This window comes from Zophobas morio, unplaced genomic scaffold, assembly GCF_036711695.1.
Source record: "Zophobas morio isolate AGI-343-1 ecotype UQ-CSIRO unplaced genomic scaffold, CSIRO_AGI_Zmor_V1 ptg000010l, whole genome shotgun sequence".
Lineage (NCBI taxonomy): Eukaryota > Metazoa > Arthropoda > Insecta > Coleoptera > Tenebrionidae > Zophobas > Zophobas morio.
In genome coordinates, this window is record NW_026972115.1 from 5,168,615 (window position 1) to 5,184,110 (window position 15,496).

Below are 15,496 nucleotides of genomic sequence, written 5' to 3' on the forward strand. Positions count from 1 at the left end.
TAATGTATAGAATTTATTTTCCACAACATATTACTTAAAACACAATTCTAACCTCGAATTCATCATTTGATATTTTAAGTATTTTACTATTGAAATGGATAGGCCCCACCCACCCACCCCATCTCATTTGTAATGAATTTTTTTATTCGTCGTGAGACCGAGGGGTGGAGCTTAACCACAAAGTCCATATTTCTGTAAAAGAAACTACGGAGTGAAATATGACCGAAACATTTTCAATTATTTTGAGAAAAAAAAGGGAACGCAGAAGAGAAAAAACCCAATTCTCTCACTTAGCATATAAATGTGCTCGCTGCACTCGCATTCTGTATGTTCTTTGGTTAATCAATCTACTGTCATGAAAACATTTACTTAGATTTTATTAAAATAATTCTCGAAATTTCTCTGTCAACGTGAAAAACTGATCACAAACAATCCTTTAACTCACAGTTTTAAATAACAAAATTGTTCTTATTAATTTGGCTTCTTAGGGACACCAATGAATATTTTTTTTAATTACACCTGAACGTGCTCGCTGCACTCGCATTTTAAACTTCTATTTTTCAACTTCATTCTCATACCAGTGTAAAAGAAAGTGTCTCAGCGAAGTTATTTGGGTTTTATTGCAAAAAAAAAATCTCTAGACTTTAAGAAAAACACACTAGAATTCGCAGACAATCCCAAACATTTTTAGGATTCACTTTATCAGACAATAAAAAAATTCTCTTATAAATAATTTAGTTTTCAAGGACACTGATGTATTTTTTGTGTCAGTATTGAGTATTAAATTTGGTGGGTGGGTGTTTTTGCATAAAAATTTAACAAAACACAAAAAAATATTCAAAAACGAAAACGACGATCATTAATTTGGTTGATTTTTTCCAGACCGAATTTAATTAAGGCTCCTCCTTACAGTCATTAAAATCTGCCGAAATACGGCAAAACGCCACTTCCAATATCATCCTTACTATAGCACTTGAAGACTTGTGCGACATATCAACTTGTTCGTGATACAAAAATCTTCACGGAAATAGTTTTTATATTGCATTAAAGGCTTTCGTTTTTTTAATAAAAAATAAAAACAGAAAAACTTATTTTTCTCTTTGAGCCAAAACTATAACCTATTTTGGCTTAAAAAAATCTGACAGTGTAGATAATGTTATTGCTCACCTGGGACTAATAATTATTTTTTCGTTAAACTATCCATTTTTTAGTTATTGTTGATTAAAGCAAGAGCTAAAAAGGGCATTTTTTGTAAATGTAGGCAACCAAACATTTTCTTTCGTCAAGAACGAGCCAAGAAAGTGTATGATTTACGATAGGGGTTGGCCACTATTGAGAGATTAGACGGATTTAAAACCCTTGTTGAGAAAATATGCAAATGAGGTGACCGCAGTGTGTTCTATCTGAAGGTTGTGGAAACGTACAATTATGTAGGAGTATTATATTAATCTAATTTCAGAATAACAAATAAATAACCGAGTTTGGATTTTTTACAAAACTGCCTAACTTGTTTCAACAGCTATAATTACTGCTGATCCCAAGTTAGACCAATTTCAAAATTATCATGAATCAATGAATATGAATAGAATAGAATAAACTTATTCAAAGCAAATTATGAAGATTAAATAGTTATTTGGCACTAATCGTGTGTATGTACTGAATTACTTATCCTTATATCTTTATATTATAAGTTCCTCTAAATTTAAAAATGTAGACTGAGATAGAAATTTCCGTAACCCCTGGAAATGGAAAATTATTTGGAAAAATTTTATTTAAAAGCCATGCTCCCAGAAATTACTGATTCACGATGGAGTCGAAATCAGCAACTTCGTCCTATAATAAAAAAAGATTTATGATTTACCGACCATTATTTATTTTTATATCATTATATTTATTATATTCTATCTCAGTCAAAAAAATTTACATACATTTTTAAATTTAGAAGAGGCTATAATATGTATAAAGAATCTTCATAGTGTGCTTTGGAAAAAGTTGTTCTATTCTTTTCTTTCTCAGTGATAATTTTAAAATTTGTCTAAGTTATTTCACATTTGGGATCAGCAGCAATTATAGCTGTTGAAACAAGTTAGGCAGTTTTGTAAAAAATCCAAACTCGGTTATTTATTTGTTATTCTGAAATTAGATTAATATAATACTCCTACATAATTGTACGATTCCACAACCTTCAGGTAGAACACACTACGGTGACCTCATTTGCATATTTTCTCAACAAGGGTTTTAAATCCGTCTAATCTCTCAATAGTGGCTAACCCCTATCGTAAATCATACACTTTCTTGGCTCGTTCTTGACGAAAGAAAATGTTTGGTTGCCTACATTTACAAAAAATGCCCTTTTTAGGTCTTGCTTTAATCAACAATAACTAAAAAATGGATAGTTTAACGAAAAAATAATTATTAGTCCCAAGTGAGCAATAATATTATCTACACTCTCAGATTTTTATAAGCCAAAATACGTTATAGTTTTGACTGAAAGAGAAAAATAAGTTTTTCTGTTTTTATTTTTTATTAAAAAAACGAAAGCCTTTAATGCAATATAAAAACTATTTCCATGAAGATTTTTGTATCACGAACAAGTAGATATGTCGCACAAGTCTTCAAGTGCTATAGTAAGGATGATATTGGAAGTGGCGTTTTGCCGTATTTCGGCAGATTTTAATGACTGTAAGGAGGAGCCTTAACATGAATTCTTTGCTTAAACAAATCCAACTTTGACGTGAAACTGTCCAACGGAACACTCTGTAAAATTAAAAATAATTAGATCTAAATAAGTTCCATCAGACTATGTGAACCGATTTTTTCGCCAGTGCACAGGAAATGTGCAATCTTTTACCGCCAGACCAACTTAATCAAAAATCGTGTTTAATTCAAGACCAAACACATCCATCACTTTCTAACCGCCATCAAATGCAATTCATTCAACGATTTACTAATCCTCCAATTTAAAAAGCAAAACCGCAAATTTCGCGGTTTTGAAAATACAATGAGCCCTTATCTGCATCGAAAGCGGATTTGCATTAATGAGGCTGACAATACCTCTGATCTGTTCGCCACTAAATTACCTTTTTAGACTTTCAGATGAGTGATTTAGATTGAAAGGGTGTTTTTTTCCGATTGTTGTCTTACCTTGTAGTTGCTGCTCTGCATCCAGGGGATCAAGCCGTCGATGAGCAGCCCGATGTCCTGGCATACGATAGGATTCGAAGGTTCGGCCAGGTAAGTCAGAAGGTCGGCTCCGACCTGCAGCCGGAACCTCGTGTCTGCTTTGGCCAGATGGGGGATGAACCCGTCCAAGTCTTTCGGGAGAGAATATGCCATTGTGGCTATTCTGGAAAGACATGGAAGTAGAGAGAAACCGGCACCAGAGGCATGTTTCCAAACAAATCATTGCGCAAAAAAATCGATAAGAGTGTTTGTTGTAAACAAATATGCGTTTAAATCGTAAATGATGTCACCTGATATGGGTATGAGAGTAAAACAAGTCTTGACATACCCGAGTCGGCGAGGTCTTAATAATCCCCGATTTACAGTTAAATCAAAGTGGACGATAAAAATAGCAAAGTAAAAGTGTGACCCGATCGTCACATGCCCGTTAATTGGATAACAGGGCGTATTTACCATTCGCAAAGCGCGTTTAAAAATTATCGAGTGCGTTATGTCAAAGGCAAGTCTGCATATAAGGATGATGTCCTTCGCGGATAAATCGAATTGCACAAAAAAGTGAAACGCGGAGAAAGAATGCGACCGACGGGAGAAAATGCAACAAAGCCGACCTCTAAATTGCTTAATGGGTGCTAATCCGCGAAGAAAACACAAATAATAGCCGCATTAGCCGCACTTATGCCAAAATTGGCTGTGCGTAGGCTGGGGCGATCCTCGGCGGACTTACATGTCAAGTTATGTGCAATTTCATGGAAAACCACCTTTAACGTTACACTATCACAATAAACAGTACTTTGGACACTAATTTCACTAACAAACTAATTTTGGGGGCCTTCTCACGCCGCCATATTCTTTCCACAACATGACAGATTTGACAACAACCGTCAACGCTCAACGCAAGATTTACCGGCATTGCGACGAGGGCGACACCTGCCGGCGCACCGCAGCAAAATCGGAAAGGTAGAGAAAACCACAGACCTAGAAACAATATGGACTGAAAACGACCGTTACAACCACAAACAAAGTTTTGATTACCAATATAATTGTTCTTACAAAATTTATGACGCCATGCAAAATTCTGAACAATTATTAAACAAAATTTTCCTTCCCCCTGAATTAACACTGATTATGCGAATTTTATTCAAACCACAAAAAAAAGCAACAGCAATCAAGAAACGGCAAAAATGCGACAAAAAAGAGCCAAAAACACGAAAAAGGGAAACATTCAGAAAAAACTAAAAAACAAAAAATTAAAAAGTCCACAAAAAAAGTGACAAAAACAAGCCACCTAAAAAATTGAGAAAAAAAAGCGAAAAAAAAATCCAAATGTACATAAACAATCAGTGCAGTAATTTTGGAGAATATCTGTCTAATAAAAAACCAAAATCTTAGATTTGTTGGGTTCTCGCATTTCTTGGGTGTCTTGGATTCCTTGTATTTCTTGGATTTCTGGGAATTTTTTGATTTCTTGGTCTGCCTGTCTTCCTTGTGTTTATCGGACTTGGAATTTTTAAAACTGTAGGGAATCTGAAATTTGAGTTGCTTCAATTTCTTAGTTTTTTAGAATTTCGTAGATTCTTGGACTTTTTGTGGAATTACTGGATTTCTTGGAATCCTGCGGTTTCTCAGATTTCTTGGGGTTGTTGGGTTTCTTGATTTTTTTTAATTTCTTGAGTTTCCTGGACTAATTGGATTTCTCAGATGCCTTTCGATTTTTGAAATTCGTCGGATTCTTAGAATTCTTAGTATTCTTGGGATTCTTGAATTCTCCGGAGTTTCTTGAATTTCTTGGGATTCTTGAATTTCGTTTTTTTAACTTACTTAGATTTCTCAGGTTGCTTGGGTTTCTTGAGTTTCTGAAGATTTCTATAATTTCTGAAATTTTTAAAATCCTAGGAAATATCAGATTTCTTGAAGCATTCATCGTACCTTGAATTTATTGAATTTCTTAGTCCCCTTGGAAGTTTCTATTTTTTTGGGGTTCGTTGGGTTGCTTGAGTTTCTGGGGTTTCTTGAATTTCTTGGTTTCTTCAATTTCGTTTTTTTTTTGACTTGCTTAGATTTCTCAGGTTGCTTGGCTTGCTTAGTTTTTCTTAATTTCTTGAACTTCCTTAGTTTTTTAGATTTCTTGGATTTTTCGAAGTTTTTGGATTCCTTGGATCTCTTGTATTTCTTGTATTTCTTGGATTTCTCGGAGTTTTTGGATTTTTTGGTCTGCTTGTCTTCCTTGTGTTTATTGGACCCGGAATTTTTAAACTGTAGGAAATCTAAAATTTGAGTTGTTGGAATTTCTTACTTTTCTTGAATTTCGGAGATTTCTTGGACTTTTTGTAGAATTTCTGTATTTCTTGGAATCTGTTTCTCAGATTTCTTGGGGTTGTTGGGTTTCTTGATTTTTTTTAATTTCTTGAATTTCTCAGGTTTCTTAGAATTCTCAGTCTTCTTGGGATTCTTGATTCTCTGAGGTTTCTTGAATTTCTTATTTTTCTTGAACTTCATGTTTTTTTTTTGACTTGCTTCTTAGTTTTTTTTATTTGTTGAACTTCTTTAGTTTTTTTAATTTCTTGGAATTCTTGAATTTCTGGGATTTCTTGGGATTCTTGAGATTCTTCCGATTCCTAGATCCTTGGGATTATTACCATTCTTGGGATTTTTAAAATTCTAGGAAATTTCAAATTTCTTGAACCACTCGTATCTTGAATTTGTTGAATTTCTTAGTCCTTTTGGATTTATTTTTTTGGGTTTCTTAAGTTCCCTGGGTTGCTTAAGTTTCCGGGGTTTCTTGAAATTCGTGTTTTTTTTTGAGTTTCTGTGATTTCTTGAGATTCTTCCAATCCTTAGTTTCCTGGGATTATTACTATTCTTGGAATTTTTGGCACTACTTGGATTTCTGTAATTTTTGGAATTCTTCTGATTTCGTAAAGCTTTCGCAGTTGAGTTTATGATATTTCTTAGTTCCCTACCATTTCTGATTTTTGTTTTGGTTTCTTGAGTTTTTGGGTTTCTTTTAATTTTTTTTTAAATTCTAGGTAATCTTAGTTTCCTTGAACCATTCGTATCCTGAATTTGTTGAATTTCTTAGACCCTTTGGAACTTTTTCTTGGATTTCTTAAGTTTTCCTTGGTTGCTTGAGTTTCTGAGGTTTCTTGAATTTCTTGGGTTTTGTGAATTTCGTGTTTTTTGACTTGTTTAGATTTCTCAGGTTGCTTGGGTTTCTTAGTTTTTTTGAATTTCTTGAACTTCTTTAGTTTTTTTGGATTCCTTGGAATTCTTGAATTTCTGGAATTTCTTGGGATTCTTGCGATTCTTTCGATTCTTAGATTCTTGGGATTATTAATAGTATTCTTGGGCTTTTTGGCACTACTTCGATTTCTGTAATTTTTAGAATTTTTCTGATTTCTTGAAGCTTTCGTAAGTTGAATTTGTTGAATTTCTTAGTCCCTTGGAATTTTATATATTTTTGGGTTTCGTAAGTTATTTGGGTTGCTTGAGTTTCTAGGGTTTCTTGAATTTCTTGGGTTTTTTGAATTTCGTGTTTTTTTTTTTTGACTTGCTTAGATTTCTCAGACTAATTGGGTTTCTTATTTTTTTTTTAATTCCTTGGGTTTCCTGAACTACTTGGATTTCTCAGATTTATTTCGATTCTTGAAATTCTTTGGATTCTTAGAATACTCAGTATTCTTAGGATTCTTGATTCTCTGAGCTTTCTTGAATTTCATGTTTTTTTTGACTTGCTTAGATTTCTTAAATTGCTTGGGTTTCTTATGTTCGTTGAATTTCTTGAACTTCTTTTTGAATCTCTGGGATTTCTTGAGATTCTTCCAATTCTTAGATTCTTGGGATTTTTGGCACTATTTGGATTTCTGCAATTTTGGATTTTTTCTGACTTCTTAAAGCTTTCGTAAGTTGAATATCTGATATTTCTTGGTCCCCTAGCATTTCTGATTTTTTTGGGCTTTCTTAGGTTCCTTGGGTTTTTCGATTCTGGGTTTCCTAGATTTCTATAATTTTTGGAATTTTTGAAATCGTAGAAAATCTCAGATTTCTTGAATCATTCCTTTATGAATTTGTTGAAATTCTTAGTCCCCTTGGAACTTTATATTTTTTGGGTTTCTTAAGTTCCTTAGATTGCTTGACTTTCTGAAGTTTCTTGAATTTCTTGGATTTCTTAGATTTCTATAATTTTTGCAATTTTTAAAGTTCCAGAAAGTCTCAGCGTTCTGGAACCATTCGTATCTTGAATTTGTTGAATTTCTTAGTCCCCTTGGACCGTTCTATTTTTTTTTTTTTTTGGTTTCTTAAGTTCCTTGGGTTACTTGAGTTTCTGGGGTTTCTTAAATTTCTTGAGTTTCTTGAATTTCGTGTTTTTTTTGACTTGCTTAGATTTCTCAGGTTGCTTGGGTTTTTCAGGTTTTTTCTTTTGAATTCATGAACATTAGTTTTTTGGATTTCTTGGAATTCTTGAATTTCTGGAATTTCTTGGGATTCTTGAGATTCTCTCGATTCTTAGATTCTTGGGATTATTACTACTCTTGGGATTTTTGGCACTATTTGGATTTCTGTAATTTTTGGAATTTTTCTGATTTCTTGAAGCTTTCGTAAGTTGAATTTGTGGTATTTCTTAGTCCCCTATCATTTCTGATTTTTTTTGGGTTTCTTAGGTTTCTTGGGTTTCTTGAGTTTCTGGGTTTCTTTTAATTTTTTTTTTAATTCTAGGAAATCTTAGTTTCCTTACACCATTCGTTTCTTGAATTTGGTGAATTTCTTACACCCCTTGAATTTTTTTTTTATTTTTTAAGTTCTCCTTGGGTTGCTTGAGTTTCTGAGGTTTTTTAAATTTCTTGGGTTTTGTGAATTTCGTATTTTTTTGACTTGCTTAGATTTCTGAGGTTGCTTGGATTTTTTAGTTTTTTTGAATTTCTTGAACTTCTTTAGTTTTTTGGATTCCTTGGAATTCTTGAATTTCTGTAATTTCTTGGGATTCTTGAGATTTTTCCGATTCTTAAATTCTTGGGATTATTAATAGTATTCTTGGGTTTTTTGACACTACTTCGATTTCTGTAATTTTTGGAATTTTTCTGATTTCTTGAAGCTTTCGTAAGTTGAATTTGTGGTATTTCTTAGTCCCCTAGCATTTCTGGTAATTTAGGGTTTCTTAAGTTCCTTGGGTTTCTTGGATTCCTCTTAGATTTCGATAATTTTAAAATTCTAGGAAATCTTCGATTCCTTGAACTATTCGTATCTGGTATTTGTGGAATTTTTTAGATCCCTTGGAACTTTTTTATGGTTTCTTCAGTTCCTTGGGTTCCTTGAGTTTGTGAGGTTTCTTGAATTCCGTCTTTTTTTGACTTGCTTAGATTTCTCAGATTGCTTGAGTTTCGTAGTTCTTTTTAACTTCTTGAACTTCTTCAGTATTTTGGATTTCTTGGAATTCTTGAATTTCTGGAATTTCTTGGGATTCTTGAGATTCTTCAAATTCTTAGATTCTTGGTCCTTTGGCACTACTTGGATGTCTGTAATTTTTGGAATTTTTCTGATTTCTCGAAGCTTTCGTATGTTAAATTTCTGATATTCCTTATTCCCCTACCATTTCTGATTTTTTGGGGTTTTTTGGAATTTTTAAAATTCTAGGAAACCTCAAATTTCTTGAACCACTCGTACCTTGAATTTGTTGAATTTCTTAGTCCCCTTGGAACTTTATACATTTTTGGGTTTCGTAAGTTATTTTGGTTACTTGAGTTTCTGGGGCTTGAATTTCTTGGGTTTTTTAAATTTCGTGTTTTTTTTTGACTTGCTTAGATTTCTTAGATTGCTTGGGTTTCTTAGTTTTTTTTTTAATTCCTTGGGTTTCCTGAACTACTTGGATTTCTCAGATTTATTTCGATTCTTGAAATTCTTCGGATTCTTAGAATTCTCAGTATTCTTAGGATTCTTGATTGTCTGAGGTTTCTTGAATTTTTTATTTCTTGAATTTCATAGTTTTTTTGACTTTAGTTTTTTTAATTTCTTGGAATTCTTGAATTTTTGGGATTTCTTGAGATTCTTGAGATTCTTGGGATTATTAGTATTCTTGGGATTTTTGGCACTATTTGGATTTCTGCAATTTTTGGATTTTTTCTAACTTCTTAAAGCTTTCGTAAGTTGAATTTCTGATATTTCTTGGTCCCCTAGCATTTATAATTTTTTGGGGGCTTTCTTAGGTGCCTTGAGTTTTTTGAATTTCTGGGTTTCCTAGATTTCTATAATTTTTGGAATTTTTGAAATCCTAGGAAATCTCAGATGTCTTGAATCATTCGTATATAAATTTGTTGAAATTCTTAGTCCCCTTGGAACTTTATATTTTTTCGGTTTTTTAAGTTCCTTGGGTTGCTTGAGTTTCTGAGGTTTCTTAGATTTCTTGGATTTCTTAGATTTCTATAATTTTTGGAATTTTTAAAGTTTTCAGCGTTCTTGAACCAATCGTATCTTGAATTTGTTGAATTTCTTAGTCCCCTTGGAACTTTCTATATTTTGTTTGGGGATTCTTAAGTTCCTTGGGCTGCTTGAGTTTCTGAGGTTTCTTGAATTTCTTGGGTTTCTTGAATTTCGTGTATTTTTTTTGACTTGCTTAGATTTCTCAGGTTGCTTGGGTTTTTCAGTTTTTTTTTTTGAATTCATGAACATTAGTTTTCTGGATTTCTTGGAATTCTTGAATGTCTGGAATTTCTTGGGATTCTTGAGATTCTCCCGATCCTTGATTCTTGGGATTATCAGTATTCTTGGGATTTTTGGCACCACTTGGATTTTTGTAATTTTTGTAAATTTTCTGATTTCTTGAAGCTTTCGTAAGTTGTATTTCTGATATTCCTTAGTCCCCTACCATTTCTGATTTTTTTGGGTTTTTATTTTTGGAATTGTTAAAATTCTAGGAAACCTCAGATTTCTTGAATCACTCGCACCTTGAATTTGTTGAATTTCTTAGTCTCCTTGGAACTTTATATATTTTTGGGTTTCGTAAGTTATTTGAGTTGCTTGAGTTTCTGTGGTTTCTTGAATTTCTTGGGTTTTTTGAATTTCGTGTTTTTTTTTTTGACTTGCTTAGATTTCTCAGATTGCTTGGGTTTCTTAGTTTTTTTTTTTTAATTCCTTGAGTTTCCTGAACTACTTGGATTTCTCAGATTTATTTCGATCCTTGAAATTCTTCAGATTCTTAGAATTCTCAGTATTCTTAGGATTCTTGATTCTCTGAGGTTTCTTGAATTTGTTATGTTTCTTGAATTTCATGTTTTTTTTGACTTAGATTTCTCAGATTGCTTGGGTTTCTTATTTTTATTGAATTTTTTGAACTTCTTTAGTTTTTTAATTTCTTGGAATTCTTGAATTTCTGGGATTTCTTGACATCCTTGAAATTCTTCCGATTCTTAGATTCTTGGGATTTTTGGCACTATTTGGATTTCTGCAATTTTTGGATTTTTTCTGACTTCTTAAAGCTTTCCTAATTTGAATTTCTGATATTTCTTGGTCCCCTAGCATTTCTGATTTTTTTAAGCTTTCTTAGGTCCCTTGGGTTTTTTGAATATCTGGGTTTCTTAGATTTCTATAATTTTTGGAATTTTTGAAATCCTAGGAATTCTCAGATTTTTTGAATCATTCGTATATGAATTTGTTGAATTTCTTAGTCCTCTTGGAACTTTATATTTTTTGGGTTTCTTAAGATCTTTGGGTTGCTTGAGTTTCTGGAGTTTCTTGAACTTATTGAATTTCTTGGATTTCTATAATTTTTGAAATTCTAGAAAATATAAAATTTCTTGAACCACTCGTGTCTTGAATTTGTTGAATTTCTTAGTCCCCTTGGAACTTTTTTTTTGGGGGTTTCTCAAATTTCTTGAGTTGCTTGAATTTCTGGGGTTTCTTAAATTTTTTGGGTTTCTTGAATTTCGTGGTTTTTTGACTTGCCTAGATTTCTCAGGTTGTTTGGGTTTTTTGTTTTTTTTTTTTTAATTCCATGAACTTCTTTAGTTTTTTGGATTTCTTGGAATTCTTAAATTTTTTGGGATTCTTGAGATTCTTCCGATTCTTAGATTCTTGGGATTTTTGGCACTAAGTAGGTGCTTGAATTTCTGTAATTTTTTTAATTTTGATTTCTTGAAGCTTTCATAACTTGAATTTGTAATATTTCTTGGTCTTCTAGGATTTTGATTTTTGGGGATTTCTTAGATTGCTCAGGTTGCTTGAATTTCTTGGTTTTTTTTGGAATTATTTTTGAATTTTTTGAGTTTTTTTAGGTTTCTTAGAATGCTTGAATATCTTGGGATTTTTGAATTTATTAGGACTACTGACATTGTATTTCCAAAATTTTCATATATTTAAAATTCTAGGAAATCTCAGATAGACAAACAAAAACGGGAGAACAATTTTCTCGTATTCTAGGGGTCATGAAACGTCGAGAAAACATGAAAGTGGCCAGTCGTTCAATGGACTGGATAACAATATTTTCTTAGTTTACGCTCGGGAAGTAAAAACGACGAAAAAAAAACAACAAAAAAAAACAGATGAAATAACAAAAAAAAACCGACTGAAATAAATGATAAAAAATGTGGCAAAAAAACGACAACAAGAAGGGGAAAACCTACAAGGAAATGATGAAAAAACGACGACAAAAAATGCTTCAAAGCCAACTAAAAAACGCAACAAAAAAAAGGAAAAGCGAGAAAAAAATTACCAAAAAACTAAAGAATGTGACCAAAACCAAAAAATCTTAATCATCTTAAAAAAAAACACGGTACTACAAAAAATCATTTATTAAAGTAATTAATGAAATACATTTATTGAATCATGTGTGCCAAATTCCAGTTCTGATTAACATCTATGGGCCCTTCAACCACAGCACCTTCAGTTTCATCAATGGTAGCAATCTGGTATTTGGGAAAACTCCTAGCATCCCTATAGTACAAAACCTCCATACATTTCTCAACAAGTTGCCGTGCCTCAACTTTAGTAAGGTTAGGATTCTTCTCCACTGCATCCCTCAAAAGTGGCACCGCAATGTAAGCCCCATACCCCGTACAAATAATTTTGTCTGCATAAGCAGTCCCTAACTTATCTACAGTGCCAAGGAAAGGTTCTCCATCCTAGAACCACAACTATTAATAAATAAATAAAAAAAATAGCAAGTGGACAAACCTGAATTCCCCCAACCACAAAGTTGTTCCAAAACGGATCAAACTTACTCCTGCGATTATACATAATTCTCGTCAACCAACAATACAGCGACTTGGGTTTCAACTTGAAGCCATCATCTAAACAATCCTCATCGATTCTGAAACTCACCGCGTTACTCGCGTTACACCAACCACACCCAAACTTACATTTTCTGCTCGATGATGTCCTTCACGTACTGAAAATCGGCGTAGTCGCCCCCAGCCCCCAGAATTATATTGTCGTTGACTTTCAAGATCCGCGGACAATTCCTATATCTGGCCAAGGAGCCGTACGAACCTAGCATGTCGCCGGCGATGACCACCCCAGTCTTGTACTGCAGCGCTACGATCGAAGTGGCTGTGGTCACTGGAGCCCTAAATTACAAACTTGCCAGTCATTCGAAACATTTGAGGTTAACTTACTGTGAGTGTTGTCTGAAATCTTGGGGCGTCGTAGACGCGCCTGGAAAATTGTAGAAGGCACCCGGGGCGGGACCGTTGTGCCAGAAAGGGGGCGCATTCATGACAGAGTTGAACATTTTCGCTAGTAGAGTGACTGTACTATTTCGCGTTTGTTTGAATGACAATATTGACACTATTGACAGATGACAGGAGGATTAGAGTTAGCGCGAACGCTAAATTCCCTGTCGGACAACAATGCACTTGATAAAAGTCAGGCCCGGAATAACTCGGTCTTTTTACAAGTTTTTCTTTATTTTTGTTTACGTGACACTGACTTGCGCGCGCGACAAGACTGCTAAGTAGTCACCGCACGACGACGATACGAGTTATAAAATGTAAAAAAACGCGTTTCGTGTACTTCGGAGCACATTGAGGTAGTACGGCCCTGACTATTTAGGCAAAACATAACCTTCTGTTGCCCATAATATTGCAATAATTCGTGCGGTAGTTCCCGACGCGCCTCAGTTCTGTGATAAGATTCAATTAATAAGTGTTTCGGTGACCTGTTCCAAAATTCGGGCTAAACTAAATCCGGGATGACTTGGGTGCGACTTATTTTTTCGTTTACGTATACCCTGGTCGGGTTATCGGGGTGTTTCGCGTTTTTTTATTTCAAAAATTATCCAGCTGCAGTTCTAGCTGTTGCAACAGGTAAATGCATTGTGCGGTTATTTTTGGAAAAAAAAGTGCGCCCAACGTGGGGCTCGAACCCACGACCCTGAGATTAAGAGTCTCATGCTCTACCGACTGAGCTAGCCGGGCAGTTGTTAGGAGATAAGAATACGTGGTATTTCAGGTGGTGCGTTTTTTAAATATTGTAATCAATTTATTAGTCACTTATTTGTGAATGTTTGATAAAGTAATGATACTTGTTTACTATATTTGTTATCGGGGTTTAGAGCAAGACAAAAAGCACGTGCCGGAGCGTCTTAATACGTTTCGTTTTAGCGCAATTATTTTACTTTATTTGAACTTAAAATTATTTATTTAAAAGTTACACGATTGTAATATTTTTTTATCAATCTCGACTGCTCTCATTAGATGGATTTGTTAATTGTAACGTTGCGACAACTTCCTGGATATTTCGATTCGAGTTAAAAAAAAATATATTGTTTTTCGATTGCTCAAGAACTTGGTACTTAAGTACATCCTGCTTACCCAATAATAACATTTAAGACACAAAAACGTGTAATTTTTATATCTATAATTTTATTAATTCATACCACCTTGTACACTAATTGTAGAACCTGTACTTAGATTCTAGTTGATCTACTTATTATTAGCTGGCTTATTTTCAATGTAAATTAAGCGCGTTGTCATTAAGTAAATATTTTATCAATATATTCCGCTTCAAATACATTAATCTTTTAAAGTGTTACGAAACAAAGAGCAGCTGCTGAAGATTATCCAGCCGCTGAAAGCTTCAATAACACTCTAAATCTTTCTTTTGGAAACGTTTTTTACACATATTGTTTAACGAAATTTGAAAAATATTTTTTTTAGGTGTAATTAACGCCATCTTGAGCCACCTGCACTTCCTCAACCACCGGAACCAACTCCAGGAATGGTACAACCCGTCACACTTGCGCCAAATCAGCTGGTTCGGGTTCTACAGCTTCGCAGTTAGCACTTCCATTCTAGTCTACTTCGCGGTACTAGAAATAATGGACAAAAAACGTACGTCGGTGTATTTTTATCACTCTTATCAAACTATGGAAATTTTTAGCACTTCTACCCATCCAAGATAGCGCAGTCATTGCCATGGTTTGGTGCCTCATCACCCTAAAAAGCGGCCTAATCTTGCAATACTATGCGAGATCTTATAGTAAGCATAATCATACTTTACTCAGAGAAGAGCCCGCTCAAGAAGAAACCTCCGCCGAGACCCAGGAAATCACTCCCTAATCCCAGCCATACCGACTCGAAAATTTCGTTTGTATTTTTGTATCTAGGTTAAAACTTGTATGACTGATTTATTTTTAATAAACAAATTCCAGAAGATTTCGTTTTTTAATTGCTACACTTTCAGATGTAATGGTACCGTTTTTTCCCTTCAAGAATGTCGTCTTCATTTAGTACCATTACGCGCGTGACGCCGCTCTAATTATCCACTTTTTCCTCCTGCGGTAGTCTTTGAAGTGCTGTTGCACAAGAGATACTGATGGGCGCACGGACCCAGCAGATTCAGGCTAGAGTACCATTACGCCACTGCAAAGTCCCGTAAAAACTGTATTTGTCAGGTAACGCTACGTACGTTCGCTCACCTTCTCGCAGTTTAATCCGAACTTGACTTAAGAGTCGCTCGAAAATGCTCACGGTTCAAAAGTAAACAGTGTCCAGTGGTCGTTCCGAAATTTTCTGACAAGAGGTAAGTACCAATTCGATGCAGGTGCTCGGTACCAATATTAGTTTTTATCTGTCGGTGATGACTTCTTTGTAGTTGGCCCTTGGAAGTTGTGCCCATTCACACTCCAGCGGTTATTAGTAACGCATGAGCGACGATTCTATCTCGAGATTATTCTTCAAAGTAAATCCACGATTCAATAATAGTCCCTAGGTATGCAGCTACCGACTAAAAAAAATAAAAGTGAGACGGGTGTGCAATGAACGTAATGCGCGTTAATCAGAACGGATTGTCTAATTAGACGAAAATCTTAATGAAAATGAAAAACTTT

At 34.2% G+C, this 15,496-nt stretch overlaps 3 protein-coding genes and 1 non-coding gene across 10 annotated transcripts in view; 1 reads left to right on the forward strand and 3 right to left on the reverse strand.

Annotated features, from left to right (window-relative positions):
• Positions 1-4,082, reverse strand: part of LOC135126232 (CLIP-associating protein) — a 61,775-nt gene extending 57,693 nt beyond the window's left edge. For all 7 annotated transcript variants that reach the window (XM_064052121.1, XM_064052125.1, XM_064052124.1 and 4 more), the window contains exons 1-2: positions 3,908-4,082; positions 3,145-3,346 (exon numbers count right to left, since the gene is read on the reverse strand). In XM_064052121.1, the coding sequence (XP_063908191.1) occupies positions 3,145-3,336 (192 nt within the window). In that variant the 5' untranslated portion in view covers positions 3,337-3,346; positions 3,908-4,082. The remainder of the gene's footprint in view (positions 1-3,144; positions 3,347-3,907) is intronic.
• A 7,863-nt stretch (positions 4,083-11,945) lies between these two features.
• On the reverse strand, positions 11,946-12,982 carry Prosbeta7 (Proteasome beta7 subunit). The gene is made up of 4 exons (XM_064052127.1): positions 12,783-12,982; positions 12,528-12,734; positions 12,343-12,478; positions 11,946-12,290 (listed from the first exon to the last, which is right to left on the reverse strand). The coding sequence occupies exons 1-4, from the start codon at positions 12,896-12,898 to the stop codon at positions 11,985-11,987; spliced, it is 765 nt and encodes a 254-aa protein (XP_063908197.1). The 5' UTR covers positions 12,899-12,982; the 3' UTR covers positions 11,946-11,984.
• Positions 12,983-13,085: 103 nt separating this feature from the next.
• On the forward strand, positions 13,086-14,822 carry LOC135126236 (uncharacterized). The gene is made up of 3 exons (XM_064052128.1): positions 13,086-13,472; positions 14,325-14,498; positions 14,548-14,822. The coding sequence occupies exons 1-3, from the start codon at positions 13,358-13,360 to the stop codon at positions 14,724-14,726; spliced, it is 468 nt and encodes a 155-aa protein (XP_063908198.1). The 5' UTR covers positions 13,086-13,357; the 3' UTR covers positions 14,727-14,822.
• Trnak-cuu (transfer RNA lysine (anticodon CUU)) lies at positions 13,511-13,583 on the reverse strand. Its single transcript has one exon. It is a non-coding gene; the product is annotated as a tRNA-Lys (tRNA).
• Positions 14,823-15,496: the final 674 nt, after the last annotated feature.

Excerpts from the sequence above, each read along its gene's own strand:
- Prosbeta7 (XM_064052127.1), bottom strand. The coding sequence starts at position 12,898 with ATGTTCAACTCTGTCATGAATGCGCCCCCTTTCTGGCACAACGGTCCC. Across the intron at positions 12,735-12,782 it reads GATTTCAGACAACACTCACA|GGCTCCAGTGACCACAGCCA; the intron begins GTAAGTTAACCT and ends TTTGTAATTTAG. Across the intron at positions 12,479-12,527 it reads GACATCATCGAGCAGAAAAT|AATCGATGAGGATTGTTTAG; the intron begins GTAAGTTTGGGT and ends GGTGAGTTTCAG.
- LOC135126236 (XM_064052128.1), top strand. The coding sequence starts at position 13,358 with ATGACTTGGGTGCGACTTATTTTTTCGTTTACGTATACCCTGGTCGGG. Across the intron at positions 13,473-14,324 it reads AGTTCTAGCTGTTGCAACAG|GTGTAATTAACGCCATCTTG; the intron begins GTAAATGCATTG and ends TATTTTTTTTAG. Across the intron at positions 14,499-14,547 it reads AGAAATAATGGACAAAAAAC|CACTTCTACCCATCCAAGAT; the intron begins GTACGTCGGTGT and ends GGAAATTTTTAG.